The sequence below is a fragment of the Typopeltis vanoorti genome, chromosome 12 (assembly GCF_054136105.1).
Source record: "Typopeltis vanoorti isolate ZY-2024b chromosome 12, IOZ_Tvanoo_1.0, whole genome shotgun sequence".
Lineage (NCBI taxonomy): Eukaryota > Metazoa > Arthropoda > Arachnida > Uropygi > Thelyphonidae > Typopeltis > Typopeltis vanoorti.
In genome coordinates, this window is record NC_143560.1 from 58,164,667 (window position 1) to 58,184,645 (window position 19,979).

At 36.6% G+C, this 19,979-nt stretch overlaps 1 protein-coding gene across 1 annotated transcript in view; it reads left to right on the forward strand.

Annotated features, from left to right (window-relative positions):
• The window catches only part of LOC150100817 (uncharacterized), a 975,156-nt gene that overhangs the window by 179,522 nt on the left and 775,655 nt on the right, over positions 1 to 19,979 (forward strand). The window contains exon 7 of the mRNA XM_090401910.1: positions 11,624 to 11,701. Coding sequence (XP_090258036.1) covers positions 11,624 to 11,701 — 78 coding nt within the window. The remainder of the gene's footprint in view (positions 1 to 11,623; positions 11,702 to 19,979) is intronic.

Below are 19,979 nucleotides of genomic sequence, written 5' to 3' on the forward strand. Positions count from 1 at the left end.
AATTCATTTTAGTTAATATATTCTTTTATGTTTTAATTTCCTTAAAAAATCCAGTTATGAATAGGCAATGTATGTCTTATTAATAACACTAAAAGTGGGTTATTACAACATACTTTGGAAGAAGAACATTTCGTTAGATGGAAGAAGGTGATACTGCTACTACACAGATCCCAATTCAAATCACAAAGCTGTTTCCAGAAACATTTCGTGTCCTACATAACTCAGTGAACTGCAATAGAACTGATGTATAACCTTACACAAATTTTGGCATACTGCCCTATCCTGCTGTTAGCAATAATTGGCAGGTAAAAAGATCCACCAGAGAGTAACCAAAATGATAACTGGGTTATGGAATTGTGCATATTAGGAGAGATTATGGAAATGTCATCTTCCAAGTTTGACGAATAATCAGAGGAGAAGAATATTTTTGCAACAGTAACATATCCATTCTCAGATATTTAAGCAAGAACAAAAACGAAAACAATAAAAAAAATCAAATACTAGAGTAAAACTGAAATTGGAATCTGTGTGTTCAAATAGGACCACGTTCTTCAAATCGAAAAAGCTACCATACTTGACCTTCAAAATAATGAAACCATATAAAGAATTTCAGAAACCATAGCTATAAGATGTGACAGTAATTCCACAAATCCATTGCCCCTATGTGATCTCAGAGAATTGGAAGCTCCACTGTATTCAAATAAATCTGAGATTTCCATTAATAAGTGATAACTAAAAAAATTCAACGCAACCATAAAATTCAACTTAGCACAAACTTCAGCTTTTGTTATTTTCTCTTACTCCTTTGAAGACAATTCAGAGTCAAAACAGCCCATGACAGCTCATACACTGTTATTTTTATATTTTTTGTTTGTTCATTCTTCATGGAAATTCGTACTCACACAGTATGTATTCCTTTTTAACTTTCCATATACATGTATATTTTTATCTTTATTCCCTTCTGGTCAAAATAATTTCCATGGTTTTTTACTCTACTTAAGCTTTTCAATTCCTCCTGTACATTATTATTCTTGTGAGTTCATTTCCACTTGTAATTCATTATCCTTTTAAGAATTTGGGTTATGAATTTATATCCACCAATGGTGTTGGTGGATATAAACTCATGTGAAAACATCTTTCATGTTATCACTTTTTTCATATATGGCTGAATATATATCATTCATGTTTTAATATTTAATCACAGGAATAACCAGTGTTTCTACACCAGGGATGCTCCTTAAGAATATGTATAGGCAAATTTGATAGATTGTATTGATTTTATTTTTACAGAGCAACATGAAAAATTTTCTGAAAAATAATGTCTTCTTATTATTTTACTGACCTCCATGGAATCACAAGACTCATCATGAGAGGTCAACACAAAGTCTATCATACCACTTCTTAAATTCATTTCCAGTCTGCACATTCGCCACCATCCCAGGCAATTCATTCCATGCTCATACCACTCTCTATGCAATAAACTTACTTCTTACCCTTTTTCTCACCACCTTCATTTTCAACTTCCAAAATGGCCACTTGTCCTTGTTCTTTTCTCTCATTCTACCATATGAAAAATCTCAGTGTTAATATGATAACCCTTCGACATCTTAAATGTCTCAATCATATCTCCCTCTATTTGCCATTTCTCCACCAAACTGTAGTCTGCATGCCCTCAGTCTGTCCTCATAATCTACATTGTATAGTCCTGATATCATTTTTTTTTATCTGTCTCTGCACCCTCTCCAATGTTACTCAAACCCTTCAAATCCCAGTGACCAGATCTGAGCACAGAAATCCAGAAGTGGTCTAATCAAAGCTTTATAGAATGGGACCATCACACTTTCATCTCTTTGCAGTCAATGTCCTCCTCAATATTGCAGCAGTTCTTGACATGTCTTCGCAACCTTTTTCAATATGCTCTCGGAACTTCAAATCTCTATCCACAATCACCCAAAGATCCCTTGCTTCTTTCAGTATAATCCCACCAAGTGCGTATGAAGTATCCCATCTATGGATCAAAAATTTTAAAACCTTACATTTAGTTGCACATTAAACTGACATACCCATTCAATTTTATACCTTTCAGCCTACTTAAATCCTCTTGAAGAGCCAAAACATTAGCACTATTACTAATAACCCTCCCAAGCTTCATCATCTGCAAACAACTGAACATCTCACTATAATCTTGTGACAGTATCATTGACATAAAGATTGAACAGCAGTGGTCCCAATACTGAATCTTGTGGAACCTCACTTGCAACCTTCCTACTTCCTGATGCTGCTTTCTCCAAACCTGTATGATGCAATTTAAAAATCAACTTGTCATCTGGCACTTTGTCAAATGCCTTAGAAAAATCTCCCCCAAAAAAGTACACACATGTGTGTGTGTGTGTGTGTGTGTGTGTGTGTGTGTGTGTGTGTGTGTGTGTGTGTGTGTGTGTGTGTGTGTTTTGCAACTTCTGGATAAGAGAGGTTAAACTTGCTCTGATATTATTAATATGCAAGTTGAACAATAATTGTCCCAAAACAGACCCCTGCATCATACCACTAGTGGTGGCTTTCCTCTTTTTAGACTATTGCAATTCCATACAACCTCCCGATGTATATCAGATAACTGATCACATCACATATCCAATTTACTAATCTATTATTTAAACTAAACTAAATTCCAGTTTAGTTACTACCAGGTTATCATGTGTGCAGTCTGTTAGAGGCCTTTGCACAATCTAAATATACTACTATATGCACCTCTCATGTCCAATGCATTTGTTCTTGTTCTGTCTAAAATACACCCTTCCTTAACCAGATCCATGCTGTCTATTATGGCAGATGCTGCATTCAATTCTGAATTACAGTAACGACTGTGATTCAGAGCTGATTTAGAGCTGTGTGCATTTAGTAAGGATTGTGATTAAACTCTGAATCACAGTCCTTACTGCATTCACCAGTGGTTTTTTTAATCATGACTTCAAATACACACATCTGAAGGCCTCCAATCTATGTGAAGCACCTGCTCATGGGACGTGGGGGGGGGGGAGGACTTCCTAGTGATAGTACTGGCCCTTTTCATTTGTACTGGTTTTCTTTGCTTTTCTTCTTGTAATCTTTGCTCTCTTTCTTCAGTCTTTTTTACTCTCCCTCTGGACCAGCATCATTGGGATCTAATGGCTCCCTGCCTTGTTTGCCATTGGGTGCAACCCATGGACAACATATGGAAAGAGTGATCTTGGTAGGCTCCCACTAGTTTGGCAAGACAAATGGTCCTGAATTACCTGATCAAGATCAATTGGCTAGTGGGCTTGCCTGCAAAAGTAAATGGTCTTGCACTAAGTCTCCTTCACCATGGTTTGGGAACGGGGCACAAGGCTTGCAGTGGTGTGAGTATAGCATCAGGGGTATTCCTGGCATTCCACTTCTAAGCACAGTCATTTCTTGTTGGAGAGTAGACATCCAGGTGTGATTTCTTGGTGGGTGCAGAGCTCTGACAGTGAATTAAACTCCTCCTGAGAATGAATAATTTTTATCCTCTTGTTTATCAGGAGCCTTCAATAAGTCCCAACTGCATTCAGAAACCATAGAATTATCAACAGAAAACCAAAGTCCAACTGGAAAAATGTCATCCATATCCACTGCTACTTTCGACATCTGCTCTCCCTATACTATGTCTCCCTCTCTCTCTCTCTCTCCCCCTTCCCCCCATTCTGCTGTTCTTGCATTTCTGTTCTCTCTTCATCTCATACACTACTACTGTTTCCACTGCCAAGTACTTCTGCTCTTACCACTCTTCTGATCTTTCACTTTGCCTCTTACTTCTGATCTCTCAGCACTTCCATCTAGCAACAATTTCTCCAGTGCACTTACTCCAGGCCATTCAAATGCAACCCATCACACCTATATAATTCCATTCTTCTCTCAAGCACATGCCATGCATCTACAAACTGTACTCCTCACACAGCTCTGCTAGCATTTCCATTCATGATTCTGGCTCTCCAACTCATCATTGTCATACTTCAGCAACACACCGACAATCTTTCTCACTATACTGTTATATTTCACTCTCCTCAATAACCCCCTGATATCTGCACTTACATTCTCCTTATGTCCACTTAAATCATTTGTCCCCACAACCACCGTCACTAATTCTCTTGTTTGTTTCCTCACGTCCAATTCCTGAATTATCTTGCTCATTATCCCTCCTGGATAACAGATCTTATGGACTCTCTCATTAACTAATCCTCTAAGTGGAATTTTCATACACTGCTATCCTGATACTTGTCACCTATTTTACCCTTTTTTATTCTATTCTATTGCACACTGTCATTAGTTTTCACTAATTGTGTAATATCAATCTGCATAGTCCTCAATTCATTTTTCATTTTCAGTAACTGTTTTATTATTCTGTTAATTTCATTCTCTGTCACTTCTGTAGTCTCACTACCTTTTTGTTCTGCTGCACCTTACTTCAGTTTCCTCATTCATATTTTCCTTCACTCCCTTATCACTAACTTTCACTTCTACATTCTTGCATTTATTGTACAATGAAACCTGTGGAAAATTCATGACTAAACACGTAATAATCATAGTAATAAGTTTTAATAAATAAATATTTCATCCTGAGTATCATAGGACATCATCAGTACACTTAATTCAAACAATACTAGGAATAACATACAGTTAGGGTGAATGATTGCAATGGAATTCCAATATGCGTGCAGTAGCATGTTATAGAATTAAATTAAAATATATCTGGAGAGAAAAAAAATAGATTACATTAAGGTAAGATAACATATATAAAATATTATTTTACACAATTTTGTATAACAATTTCCCATTCTTTAGGAATAGCAAGAACATCATTATGGTTTATATTTAATCTGTGAAGTAGGGCTCCAGCATTTTCTTTATCCAAACATTCATGTTTATATAAAGATCTATGTAGAGGTTTAAAAAAACTTCATGTTTATAAGGTGTGGCGCTGGTGAGCCAAGCGCAGTGGACGTGTATAAGAAGAGCTCCTGATTGAGATAAGTTATTCTAGGAATAATTAAGTATATATGCGTAATTGTTTGAGTAAGAGCAGCTGTAAACGTTGTGCGCTACTGGTATTATTAGTGTGGGGAATTTTTCTTGCCTAAACTTAATTACGAAATTGTTATTATTAGACCTCGTAACCTGCAGGGAGAGAAAAAAATGGTCGCGACATTGTCATTCCATAATTTTAATTTAGATTTCAGTTGTTTCGTTAAGTGTGAGGTCTGTTATATGTATTCCTTCGATTACATAAATGATTTGTGGATGTTTAGCGCAGATGGAAGAAGGGTGTGTGCGAAGTGTGACCTGAATGAGGAACTGATGAATGCAAATATGAAATTAATGACAGAAAGTGTTAGTAACGATTGTGTCGTGAGTGCACGTTTGAAAGAGAAGGATGGTGAGAAAAAGAGGTGAAAAAATGTTAAAAAATCAGGACAAAAGAAAAAGAGCGATTTGAAAACCGTAACGGATGTTAAAAGGGACGAAAGTGAGGCAAGAATGGAGGAAAGAAACGAAATTGAGAGAACAAATGAAACTAGAAATGGCATGATGCAGAAATCGCAAGTGAAAAAAAGTGAAAGAATAAATGATAGCGAAAAAAGAATAAATGATGGCGAAAGTCGGATGCATGTTAGTCCGAAAGTATGGAAACAAAGAAAGATAAATGAGAGTGAAAGTGAGAAGAATGATAGTGAAAGTTGGACATATGTTGGACTGAAAGTACGGAAACAAAGAAGGATGAATGAGAGGAAAAGTGAGAAGGGGAGGTCGAGAGTTAGAAAGTTAGAAAGATTTAATGATAGAGAGAATGTGGCGCGAGATTCGGAAAGTGAATTGGATTGGATGAGGCAAGAAATGAAATGGATGAGGAATGAAATTAAGAGAATTCAGATCAAAACTATTAAAATAAATCATGATGGCATGATTTATTTTAATAGTTTTGATAAAAGAGTGATCTTTTATCAAAATCAATCATGATGAAAGAGTTAACGAAAGATGAGCAAGTAGCGTTGTATGGCGACTCCATCATTAAAGGTGTGCTAGAAGATGAAATGCACAAAGCATGTTTTCCAGGTGGTAAAATGAGTAGAGTGATTGAGGCATTGGATATGAGACAGGAGTGAGCAAAAGAGTTAATAGTATTAATTGGTACAAATGATTTGAGAGAGAACAAAGAGCATGTTAAAATGAATATCAGGAGGCTGCTTCGAATGATAAAAGAGAATAGTGTGACAGGAAGGGTAGTCCGTGTGTTGCCTAGGTATGACTGTGGTGAAATGAGGCAGAGAGCAAGGATTATGAATGATATTCTGGCTGAAATGTGTGAGGAGATGGGAGTACAGTTTGTTAATGTGTGAAATGAGTTTGAGGGACGAAGTGAGCTATATGGGAGCGATGGACTGCATTTGAGTGGTTATGGTGTGAGTCGCTTGGAGAGACTGCTGCTGGAAGATAGAGAAGTGAATAGAGAGAATGAATCAGATCAAGAGGAGAGTGATGTGGAAGGGCAGGAGAGTAAGACAGGAGAGATTGAAGAAGTGGATATGAATGGGGAAGTGAGTGGTATGAGTATAGAAAATGAGAGAATGGGTGTGCAAGAGGAGCAGGGAAACGGGGAGGCTCAGGGTGGACAGGGGTACACAGCATGAGAAAGGTGGATGCTCCAAGAGGAGGTGAGAGCATATGTAGGCAGGAAAGAAATGGGATGACCAGAGATCAAGAGAAAACAGATGGAATTGCAAAGGGTTCTAAAATGAAGAAGCAGAAAGGGAAATGGCCTCAGTCCAGCATGGAGAGATCACATTGAGTGAATGGTATCCGTGGAACTAGCTGTAGATCCAGAAATGAGCTGTTGTGTTTGTATACCAATGCTAGAAGTATAAGAAACAAGGCGGATGAAATGGTTGCACTAATTGTGTCTGTTCACCCAAAGATTGTCAGAATAAGTGAGACATGGTTAGATGAGGACGACAGCCTGACAGGAATAAAGATGAAAGGGTATGATATGTTTTGTGAGGATAGAAGGGGTAAAAAGGGAGGAGGAGTGCTATTGATGATAGAGAAAGAGTTATGTCCATACAAGGTAGAGATGCAAGAGGGAAATAGGGCCAGTGGGTTTTGAGGCAGTATGGTGTGAGATAGAGGTGAATAGAATCAAATACTTGGTGGGATGTTGTTATAGACCTGGTAATGTGGATGGTGGTGATAATGAAATGTATAGTCAAATTAGCCAAGCAAATAAGAAAAGGGTGATCATTATGGGTGATTTTAATTATGGCAATATAGACTGGAATGAAGAGATAGCAACTGGAAGTAAAGAAAATGAGTTTCTTGAGTTTTTGAGGGATAACTACCCCAGACAGTCTGTAACAGAGGGCACAAGAGGATTAAGGGTCTTGGATTTGGTCATCTTATCAGAGGATATAATTATAAATGAGGTGTCAAATCATCCACCAATTGGTGAAAGTGACCATGAGGTGATTACCTGGGTGGTTACCAGCAGTGCAGAAAAGGGTATATGTGGAACTACAGGGGGGGGGATGATTATGAAGAGCTCAGGAGACAGCTTGCGGGTGTAGCATGGAATGAGGAGTTAGCTGGAAAAGAGATCAATGCAGCTTGGGGGATTTTCAAAAACTATCTAGTAGATGCAATGTCTAAATGTATTTCAAGGGTGAGAAGGTTAAATAAGGTAGGTGTGAGATGGTTGAATAAAGAGATTAAGCATGTGATACAGAGAAAAAGGGCATTGTGGAGGCAGCATATGAGAAGTGGAAGTAACCAATTTCATGAGGTCTAGGTCTACGAAGACCAGGCAAGGAGGGTGACTTGGTTGGTGAGAGTAGCTAAAGAGAGGTATGAGCAGCAGTTAGCTAATGAAGCCAAAAAGAATCCTAGGGAGTTCTTTTGATATGTAGCCAGCGAAAGAAAGAATGATTATGGAAGGATGACATTGATTGGAGAAAATGGTATAAAGACAGCTGTTGCAGAATGTGTGGAGAATGAACTGCTCATTTACTTAATGAGCAGTTCATGAAGATCTTTCAATCTTGTGAATGTGACATCATGGAGAGATTGAGAGCAGCTAATGATGGGGAGGAGAGACTGACTGTAAGTGAGCAAGAGTTGTATGTATGGGGAGTTGAGCAAACTAGATATAAAATAAGGCTGTTGGACTTGATAATATATCACCACATATATCACCACATTAAGTAAATGAACAGTTCATGAAGATCTTTCAATCTTGTGAATGTGACATCATGGAGAGATTGAGAGCAGCTAATGATGGGGAGGAGAGACTGACTGTAAGTGAGCAAGAGTTGTATGGGGAGTTGAGCAAACTAGATATAAAATAAGGCTGTTGGACTTGATAATATATCACCACATATTCTCAAGGAATGTGCCAGGGAGTTGACGCCGTTCTTGACATATTTTTTTAATATGAATCTTGCACTGGGTGAACTTCCTAAGAAGTGGAAGCAGGGCAAGATTGTGCCACTTCATAAAGGATGTGATTGAACTCAAGCATCAAACTATAGGAATATCTGTGCATCAGGTGTTGTGGTTAAGTTGCTGGAGAAGCTTGTGAGAACTAGGATCCATGGTTGGGTAGACAACAATGGTATAATTTTTGATGGATTGATGCCCTCCCTTTAGCAAATCCATGCCCTCCCTTTAGCATGGATTTGCTAAAGGGAGGACATGTTTTAGTAATCTACTTACTTATTACAATAAAGTGACTGCTTCCTTGGACAGAGGAGAGGGATACACAGTAATATACTTGGATTTCGCAAAAGCTTTTGATAGAGTACCTCATGATAAGTTGACAGTCAAACTAGAGCAGATGAGGTGGGATATTAGATTAGTGCATTGGATGGAGACTGGCTATCTGATAGGTATCAACAAGTTGTGTATGTGGGTGCAATATCCAGGAAAAAGAAAGTCACTAGTGGAGTGCCTCAAGGGTCTGTTTTAGTGCCATTACTGTTTAACTTGTATATTAATGATACTTGCGAAGATTTGGATGGAGATATTCAGTTGTTTGCAGATGATGCAAAGTTGGGACGAACCATAAAATAGTAGTGAAGATATTGTGGCCTTGCAAGAAGACTTGAATAAATTGAGTGATTGGGCAAGCAAATGGGGATGCGAGTTCAATGTTGCAAAATGTAAGGTTTTAAAATTTGGAAAACAAAGATGGGATGCAGAATTTATGCTTGGTGAGAATATATTGTTGGAGGTAGAGGAAATAAGAGATCTGTGGTGATAGTGGATAAGGATCTAAAATTTAGGGGACACATTACCAAAATTGTGAAGACAACATTAAGGCTTCTGGGAATAATGCAGAGGACACTGACGTGTAGAAGTAGGGAGATTCTTGTTCTATTGTATAAGGCTTTGATTAGGCCACACATGGACTATTGTGCCCAGATTTGGTCACCGGGTTTTCAGAAGGATGAAGAGATGTTGGAAAGGGTCCAAAGGTGACTGACTAAGGTAGTTTCTGACCTCTGGAATGTTGAGTATGAGGAAAGATCGAGAAGATGTAATTTGCAGAGTCTGGTGGATAGTAGAAGAGGGGAGATATGATAGAGACCTACAAGTTTGTAAGGGGTTGTTATAAGATCAATGGTGGAGAAGTTCTATAGAGAATAGTGGGAGACAGGGGAGAACCAGAGGTCATCCCTCGAAACTGTGTAAAGAGGGTGTGATTAGGGGAGTGAGAGGCAGGTTTTTTTTGTGTAGAGTTGTGAATGATTGGAATGCCTTGCCTGAGACTGTGGTGTCTGCAAGGAATTTGAGTGTGTTTAAGACATGGTATGATGAAATGTGTGTATGATAAAAGGACCTCCGAGATGAGTCTTTGACTCCATGAGGTCTTGGGTAATAATAATAATAATAAAGATGTATGTAGAAGTTTTATATAATAGTTCATGTTTATATAAAGAAAATGCTGAAGCCCTACTTCAAAGACCAAATCTAAACCATAATAATGCTCTTGCTATTCCTAAAGTATCGGAAATTGTCATACAAAATTGTGTAAAATTATTTTTTTTATGTGTTATCTTATTTTAATGTATTCTATTTTTTTCCCTCCAGATATATTTTAATTTAATTCTATAACGCGCTACTGCATGCATATTGGGATTCCATTGTAATCATGTGCACTAACTGTATGTTATTCCTAATATTGTTTGAATTAAATGTACTGACGATGTCCTATGATACTTAGGATGAAACATTTACTTTTTAAAACTTATTACTGTGGTTATTACATGTGTTTGCTTAGTCACATTCTTGCATTCTTTCACTCCCTCAGTTTCACTAGCTTTCATTCCATTTACTTTTCTTTCATTTTTTTATTCCTCAAATTGAAATTGAAGTTGAAAGGTTGACGTTTTGAGTCGATTGACTTGATAAAGAAAAAAAATCACTAGTGGAACTATGTAGTATCCTGAAGCATTCCATAAATGTTTCATAGAATGAAAGAAATGCTTGAAGAAGTGTATACAAAGTGAATGAGAGTACTTCAAAAGTGAAAAGGCCGAATAGCTTCTAATTAGACAGAAAAATTTTTATTTAAAAAGTTCAGGATTTTCCTAGACAAACATTGTATGACAATAACAAATGAATTTAGACATATGCTTGGTGACAACATTGTAAGACAGTGGTGTAACAATAGCTTGGGCATGTTTTCATGGTTCTGCTTTCATTCTGTTTGATTCCAGTCAGGTAAATCCAAGAGCTGAATAGTATATGCTTTAACATCCACTCCTGTTGACCATTAAATATGATGGACACTTTCAGTAAGGTAATAACATGCTATGTATCTTTGAGATGTGGGGTAGTGGGTTGTCATGACAATCCTATTTCCTTACATCTCAAAGATACTTAATGCAACTGAGATTGTGTGATGAGGAGGACATAGACACTTTCAGTAAAGTAATAATATGCTATCACATTTAATGGTCAACAGGAGTGGATGTCAAAGCACATACCACTCAGCTCTTGGCTTTCCATGTCTGGCATCAAATGGAATGAAAGCAGAACTATGAAAACATGGTTATGGAAAAAAAACTTATGGAAACTTTCTTGAATGTTGTGTAGATGTCCAGACATATTATCTAGATTTTTAATAAAGTTGTATTTTACATGCAAGATCCAGAGGAAGACCAAGATCTAGATGAAAGATACAATCAGTAGTGCCTTAAATGACCAAAATATAAAGCTGACATTCTTGGAGAACTGATAAATACCAGATTAATTTGGTGTGTGTGTTGTGTGGGGGATGAGGGAGTAACTATTAAGAGGAAGTTATTAAGAATGTCAGATCATCAGGTATATCAAGATTACTTAATTATTAGGAAATTATGAGGTTGGTGTGTGTGTGTGTGTGTGTGTGTGTGTGTGTGTGTGTGTGTGTGTGTGTGTGTGTGTGTGTGTGTGTGTGTGTGTGCGCGCACGCGCGCGCATTATTGGAAATTTCAGGAGTGGTAATTTTACTTTGATATATCAAAACTTATTATGTAATTTATTTTAAAGTGATTCTTCCATAATAATTAATTATCTTATAATTGTATTTAAATAGGGAGATCCTGGAGATGGAGGAATAAATTCTTTGGGAGTTAAAGGACAGTCTGGAATCCCGGGCAGACCAGGGTACCCTGTATGTACATTTGTTATGTGCATGTGTTTTAGTTGTTCTCGCTTTCTTTCTTTCTTTCTCTTTCAGTATTCATTTATTTAGATAATTTAATAATTTAAGTTTTTACTGCATGGTATTACTACTAGATTTATTTGAATCTAAGCTTTTTTATTTTATTTTATTTTTATGGGGCTACCACCCAGTAAAAGCAGTAAACCACTGTTTCTCAACCTTTCTTTAGAAACTGCCCCTAAAGAACTTTTTTTTTTTTCTAAGCATCACATACTTTTTCTAATCACCTCTTATTTTCTATACAAATACATTGGTATCCAAAACCTAAAGACAAGCACTATTTCTGGAGATTATAATCATAAATTCAGTCGAATCAGTTTGTGGCAATTTGTTTAACTGACAGTTTCAAGTAGAAAGCAGATACACATTCATTTTGAATCGTGTGCAAAAGAGGTAATGTGGTTACAGTCAACAGGATAAAAGGCTAAAGGCTGTACTAAGCAAATTGTGTTTGAAGGAATCTCTTTTCACGAAGGAATAAAGTTGCAAACCTGGATGTCTTGTAATGTCTCAAAGACATCTACATGATTTTTACGAGGGGGGGGGGGAATTCCTGGAAAGCTTGAAAAAAGCTGCTCAATTACTTATGTTACCAGAGTTTGGAATCTCGCATAGCATTGCATCCAAGCTCTGGGCAGTATTTGAAACCAATGGAATGTCTTCCAGATGTTTGCTAAGATGTTGCCTTCTCTACCATGGGAATTGAAGACAGATTTTTGGTTTTAACAGCAAAACGTAATCAACACACCATGGCAGGTCAGCTTGCAAAGTGCTCCATTCAAGCACAGGTACAAGGATATCTTAACAAACTGTGGCAAGACATCTGTGACAAGTACACCTATTTGCTTTGAAGGCCTGTAGTGTTTATCCCTTTATGTACAGCTCATTGTAGAGCACATTTTCAGTGTTGTTGTATTCATAAAAATTGGACACAACACCAATGGGCTAATGCACTTTTTACCGATGAGTTGTTTTAGTCTTTCCTCCAATTCTAGACATCTGACCTAGTGTGATAGTGATACTGCTTACCATCCTGAGAATGTTTTGAAAGGGATAGATATGGCACTGCTAGAGTCATGGGGTAGGAAGGCATTATGCTTAATGGATGCACTGAGCTACAAGTACTGGAAAAAAGGGACTATGACTGGTGAATGATATTACAACGAAGTTCTTCAGTGTCATGTTCAATTGTTCCATGGTGTTGTAGGTGAAGAATTCATTGTTATGGATGACAATGCCACACTACATCATACATGAGCAGTGGAGAGACTTCTGAAGACCAAGGATATTAATTGAATCGAGTGGCCAGTGCCCTCCCCAGAGATCTCAACCCCAGAGAACACATTTGGAATTCAATAGAGAGACGCGTTGCTGCCCAAAATTCCCTGCAGAAAACAAACAAGGCCTTATCCTTGCTCTGAAGGAGGTGTGGGTTAGTTTGCCTCAAGAACTCCTAAATCACTTAGCGCTAAGAATGGTACAATGTTGTGATAGATGCATCGCAGTTTGGGGTGGACATATTCTGAAATAGTTTTCTGTAAGCACTGTACATTAATTCCTTAACTACATCCTTAGGAAATTTGTAACTTTTGCCAAAAATGTGTTACAATTTAATTTGCATGAAATTTATAACATAATTTATTAGTAGGCTAGCAATAAATTTGTCCACATTTGGCTTTAGTCAAATGTTTTCATATACAGTATAGGTGGCCAACAACAGGCCCGTAGGCCACTTGCAGCCTGTAACGTGATTTTGTGCGGCCTGCGGCATGATAAAAACGATATTAAATTATATGTATTATTAATTTAGCTATTGGTTTCGACTGCAGATTTTCTGATTGATATACTAGTTATATTCATTATTTCTGATGATGAAAAAAATTTATATTCTCAACACGGAATCAAAATAGCTTTAAAATATTACTCAATTTATAAAATCTACTGCTTCTCTGTGCGAGTTATAGTAGTGGGAGTGGTAGATTTCTATGCGCTCCAGAGTAACGCATCATTGAAAGTCACTTGCTCTGCTCTCGTTACAGAAATATGCAATTAAATTTAATTTAACAACTTATATTTAAATCAGTCAAGTATTTTAGATTGTTCTCCCAGTAGTAAAATGATTTAACAAATATAGTAATTCAATACGTATAACTATTGCCTTGAAAAAATGCAGAGTTTATTTTTATTTAAGTTCTGTCTAAAAGTGTGCAGCCCATGACACTACCACTCATCATATATTGGCCCTCGTATAGAATGAAGTTGGCCACACCTGATATACAGGATAAAAATGTAGTTCATCCTTAGCTTTTAGACACCAGTATATATTACTTTCATAAGGGTTTAGTGCACTTTTTTCCATTGAGCTTCAATGATGAAACATGGCAAAAAATGGTCAAATAGGAATGAGGAAATTGCCGTGTTAAAGAACTGTGTGAAGCCTGCACTTTTATTGTTTGTATTGGATGACATATACAAAGCATGGTGATAAAGAAGCTATATTATTATTATTTGAGAACTCCAGGGAGTCAAGGACTCATCGAGGGAGACTGTAAATTACCCAACCCAGCTATCATACCTTCCCTTAAATTCATTTACACTAGATGCACTCACTACCCATAAGGGCGAATTATTCCACGCAATCATTGCTTTCTGGGAGAAAAACCTAGCTATTAACCATTTCTTGACTGAGAACAACCTTATATATCTTTAAGCAATGCATATATTGCCTATGAATCATGCCTTATAAATCATGTTTCAAATATTCTATTATTTGTTCACTATTTTAAAATTACGTGCATATTTCTGCATTTTTTATACATATACGCCAGCCTGGTTGGCCGAGTGGCTGGTGCATGCGTTCTCCAGCCAAAAGGCTGCTGGTTCAAATCCTGCCTTGTGCATGGATGTTGGTGATTGTCTGTGAAAATACTAATAGTAGTGGCGGGCTGTAGATTGAGTTGGTGTAGTTGCAGTTCGTCAGTTGGTGGATTAATTGGTGGAGGAATAGTGGGTGCCCTCCCTCAATGAGTGTTTGAACTCCCTGGAGGTGTCCCCCCCCAAAAAAAAAATGCCTCTCCTTGGGAGTGATATTGTTCCCATTGAGAAACATCCATCTAAACCCATAGTATATTAGTACTATGGATGAACTACAGATTTTTTTCTGTTTTTATTAATTATATATTTTTTGCATTTTTAAAATTTATTTTTACATAATTCAGAAACCCTGCTTTAGAGACTCGGAGCTTTTTCAAGCCACTTCTAGCTTCCAATAAGAGGGTGGTGGTCTCACATTGGGTAACGTTCATTCCCTTCCTAAGAAAAGTGCAAATGTCTATGCCCACAGCAGAATTCAAACCTAACCATCAGCCTGTTGTTTGGAGAGTGAATATGCTAACGGGTCATGCATACAGACTGGCCAGTCATGAATTCCAAGCTGATCTAATGTAATATAATGAAACTAATCACCATTTCCCCTTAAATTTGGTTCCAATAAAGATGGGAGAAAGAAAAAAAGTTACCAATTTTTCTTTCTTATTCATCTTCAGATTATTTTATACTTACAAATTGCTCATAAAATACAGTAAAGTTTGTTTCATTTTTAGTACTAGGCCATAAAATGTTCTGAGGAATGTAGGAATACCAGAAAATACAATTTAAGAAGTAAACATAAAGAATTCCTTGAAAATTACTACTCTCTAGAATAGTAATTTAGAATTTTATATTTAGAATTATTATTTGATGGGCCTTGTTGAGTCACTGTCTTCTAGCTGACAATTATTTGTTAGCTGTTTATTAGAGAGATATTCATACTACTATCAGAGAACCAAGGGTTTATGTTTGAATCTAATAAAAACTTTTCACCATATGGTCAATAGAGTAAGCAAAACTGCCATTATAGTATTAAAAATTAGTTTAAAAAAAGTGTTAAAAAAAGAAATAATATTTAAAAAAAATAATTTTTGATATCTACATAATTCGAGATTCTCTGAAATTTTTGGAAGAGAGAGATAATCATTCCAATTCAGTCAGACCAGCATAAAAGGACTTCACAACTTTCTTTGAAAAGGCATTCATATTTAAAACTGCTTCTGTTGAGAAGATGAACTTCATCTCATAGGATACTTTGTTTAGTGTCAATACTATGCTGTGCCTGACCAGACTCTTGAGGTTTCAGGTATTCAGTGTAGTACTGATGTTCATTAATTTTTTCCACATCATGCCCCATCAGCCCAAACTATGTTAAATTATATTCACAAGGGATCTAGCACATGGCAACCACTTCAAACCAATTGTTGTATTTACCTTGTATTCTTGTTCTTTGAATTATTGTTGTTTCTCCACTGACAGTGTACTGTTAATTTCAGTATGAAATATTTGTGCTTTTCATTTTCATGGTTGCTATGTTTTTTTTCATTGTTTGATTGTTATGCCACAGGTACCTTTTAAAAATTATTCATTATCCATCACAAGGAAGAATTCATTTAACTAATAGGCAAGTTAGGAAAGTTATCAGCAAGATAAACTTTGTGTTTGGATTCTATTATATAGTGAAACCTGTGGCGTATTCATAACTAAACAAACACACATGATCTCTTGAATGTCTGTCAAAACTTATGAAGAAATACAAACTTGCTGCTACCTACAAACCAATCAACCAGATCTATAATTTGCTACCTTCTCCTAAAGACAAACTCTCACCTTTGATGCTACCTGGCATTTATGAAGTGCCTTGTTCCTGTAAGATGTCTTACCTTCAGGCACTTCATAAACCTAGCATTTATGAAGTGCCTTGTTCCTGTAAGATTTCTTACTACGGACAGAAAGGGAGATCTATTAGTAAGCGCATCTCTGAACATCAAGACCATATCTGTCTTATCAAATATCACAAATCTATCCTCATACAATGTGGAGTTGAAAACCCAAACCATAGGATCCAGTGGAAAAATACCACACTTCTACATAGATCCTTATATAAACATGAGCATTTATATAAAGAAAGTGCTGAAGCCCTGTGTCACAGATCCAATTTAAACCGTAATGACGTTCTTACTATCCCTAAAGTTTGGGAAATTGTCATCCTTAATTGTGTAAAATAAATTTATGTGTGTTATTTTATTTTAATTTAATCTAATTTATTTTTCATCAGATATATTTTAATTTAATTCTATATATCATGCTACTGCATGCGTAGTAGGATTCCATTGTAAGCATGTGCCCTAACTGTATATTATTCCTAGTATTGTTTGAAATGACTGTGCTGATGATATCCTAAGATACTTAGGACGAAATATTTGCTTATTAAATAATTTAAGTACTGTGGTCATGTGTGTTTGTTTAGTTGTGTTTGGATTGCCTTTCTCAAAATATGTCATGACAAAAGTTATTTCTATATTTGCTCTAGCTTAAGAGAGACTATTTGGTCACTTGGGGTGCATATAATTTATACTTGTACAAGTTTTTCTTATGTACAGAACCAACTTCAAATAGATAAAAAAAATTAGCATCTGATATTCAGTCTGTTTCAGATTTAAAAGGATTTCAGCTACTCTGGATGATGAATTATTGGATGTTGTTCTGTGTGTTTCAAAACAATAATTAACTTGCTCTTATGAAAGACATTCACACAGACTGATGCAAAAATATGAATAATTTACATCAGAAGCAGAAATTTTCTGCTGGAAATATTCCTACTGATAAATGGTTAATTCACATGTCTGGATGCGATGCCCATTGACTGATACTGAAGCTAGTGTGCCAGCCCGAATGTCATGATGTTGCTTTTCTACCTAAATCTTTCGTATTTTGATTTTTTGTGTAATATCGAACTGAATCTTTCTGGTCTGTCAAGTGACACCAACACATTATGTTTTGAAGTTGCTGTATTATTTGTTAGAAGTAAATTATCTCCATGTAATTTATCTATTACTGAATTCCATATGCTGCTTTTTATTATTATTGCACCCTCCATGGAGTCAGCAGAATCATTGTAGGAGGTTCATTCAACTGATAACATATTTATCATACTGAATTTTAAAATCCTTAATACTTCATGGCATTAACACATTCTGGTACTGTGTTCCATTCACAGATAATTCTCCATGCAAAAAATCTGTACCTCACACCCCTCTTCACCACACACTTGACATAACTTCCCGTGATGACCTCTAGATTTTTTCCTCTTGCCTTCTATCTTTTTATAATCTCATATGGATTATTCCAATAAAATCCTCTCACTAACTTAAATATCTCTATCATATCTTCTCTTTTCCTCCTATCCACCAAACTCTGCAATTCATATTTTTTCAACCTCTCTCTCTCCATAGCCAGCAGTACAGTCATATTGTTTTAGTCACTTACCTCTGAACCCTCTCCAGTGTCTCCACATACTGAAAACCAGGCAACCAGATTTCAGCAAAATAGTTCAAGTGTAGTGAAGAGTGATGAAGGCTGACATGTAGGGACAAGTTTAAGTACAGCACTTCTTATCATAGTAGCACTAGGATGTGCAGCCTTTGCAACATTAGCAATATGCATCCATCACTCCTAAATCCCTAATCTCATCCACTTCCTGTAGTAGGGGGCACTGTCTAATAGCCTTATATTTTTGCACTCCAAAATGCAACACCTTGCTGTTATTAAAACTACAGCCCCCACTCCTTTGTTCAAGTAAAAAGTCTGTTCAAATCTTCTGGAAAGGGAATTAACATCAGCAGTGCTACTTATAATTCTTACCAACTTTGCATCATCAGCAAACAACTGAAGATCCCCACTCAGCCTATATGATATATCATTTTCAAACAAGTTAAACATCAGGGGTCTCAAGAACAGAACCCTGAGGCACACCACTGGTTACTCTCCTTTTTCAAGACACTGATCCATCATACACACCCTGCTAGTATCATTCAGAAAGCCAATCTCTAATCCATCTAACCAATATACTATCTTTTCTCATCTTCTGAAGCTTGTACACCAATTTATGTAATTTTGTGTAATTTTGCAAAGTCCAAGAATATCACTGTATATGATTTTCCCTTATATAACACACGCACATTACCTTATCATAAAATGCAAATAAATTGCTAAAACAAGACGTATCTTTTATACATCCATTCTGACCATCATAAAGAATGCTATGTCCACCAGTTCAGTCATGTATTCTCTATCATCTATGTCCACCATCCAATCATGTATTCCTAACCAATCCCTCCAACACCTTGACCACAACCACAGTTATACAGACTAGTCTATAATTGGAAACTTTAAACATTTGGAAACTTCGAAACATCAAAACAAACAAAACAACAACAACAACAAAAAAAAACCATATATCTGTTTCAGAAGCAGATGAAGGAGCAGCTATAGTTGTAATGGATAAGGCCAACTATAGGAGGTAGATGCAGTCTTTTACCCTGTACACATCAAGAAATTAGTTATAACACAGATTAGACAATTAAGCTACTTCATGAATTTGTTAGCTGGGATGAAGATACTTTGAAGAAGTTATGCACTCATTTTGGAAGGACCCTTTGTTTATGTGGGCTTCCAAAAATTCACAAAGAAGATTATCCTGTATGACCTATTGTGAATTCTTGTGTATTGACTCTCCCACATATAATTACTCAAGATCCCATGGAGTCAAAGACTCATCTAGGAGGTTTCTTTATCATATACACAACTCATCATACCATGCTTTAAACACACTCAAATTCTCTACAGACACCACACTCTCAGGCAAGGCATTCACAACTCTGCATGCAAAACAGCTGCTTCTCACTCCCCTGCTCACATCCTCTTTATACAATTTCCAGGGATGACCTCTGGTTCTCCCTTGATCTCCCACTATTTTCTGTAGAACCTCTCCAGCATTGATCCTATAATAATCCCTTAATAACTTGTAGGTCTCTATCATATCTCCCCTCTTTCTCCTGTCCACCAGACTCTGCAAGTTGCATATTCTCAATCTTATCTCATATTTGACATTCCAGAGGTTAGAAACCCTTTCCAACATCTCTTCATCCTTCTGAAAACCAGGTGACCAAATCTGGACACAGTAGTCTATGTATGGCCTAATCAAAGCCTTATACAATGGATTAAGAATCTCCCTACTTCTACAAGTCAGTGTCCTCTGCATCATTCCCAGAAGCCTTTGTGTTGTCTTCACAATTTTGGCTATGTGTCCCCTAAATTTCAGATCCTTATCCACTATCACCACAAGATCTCTTATTTC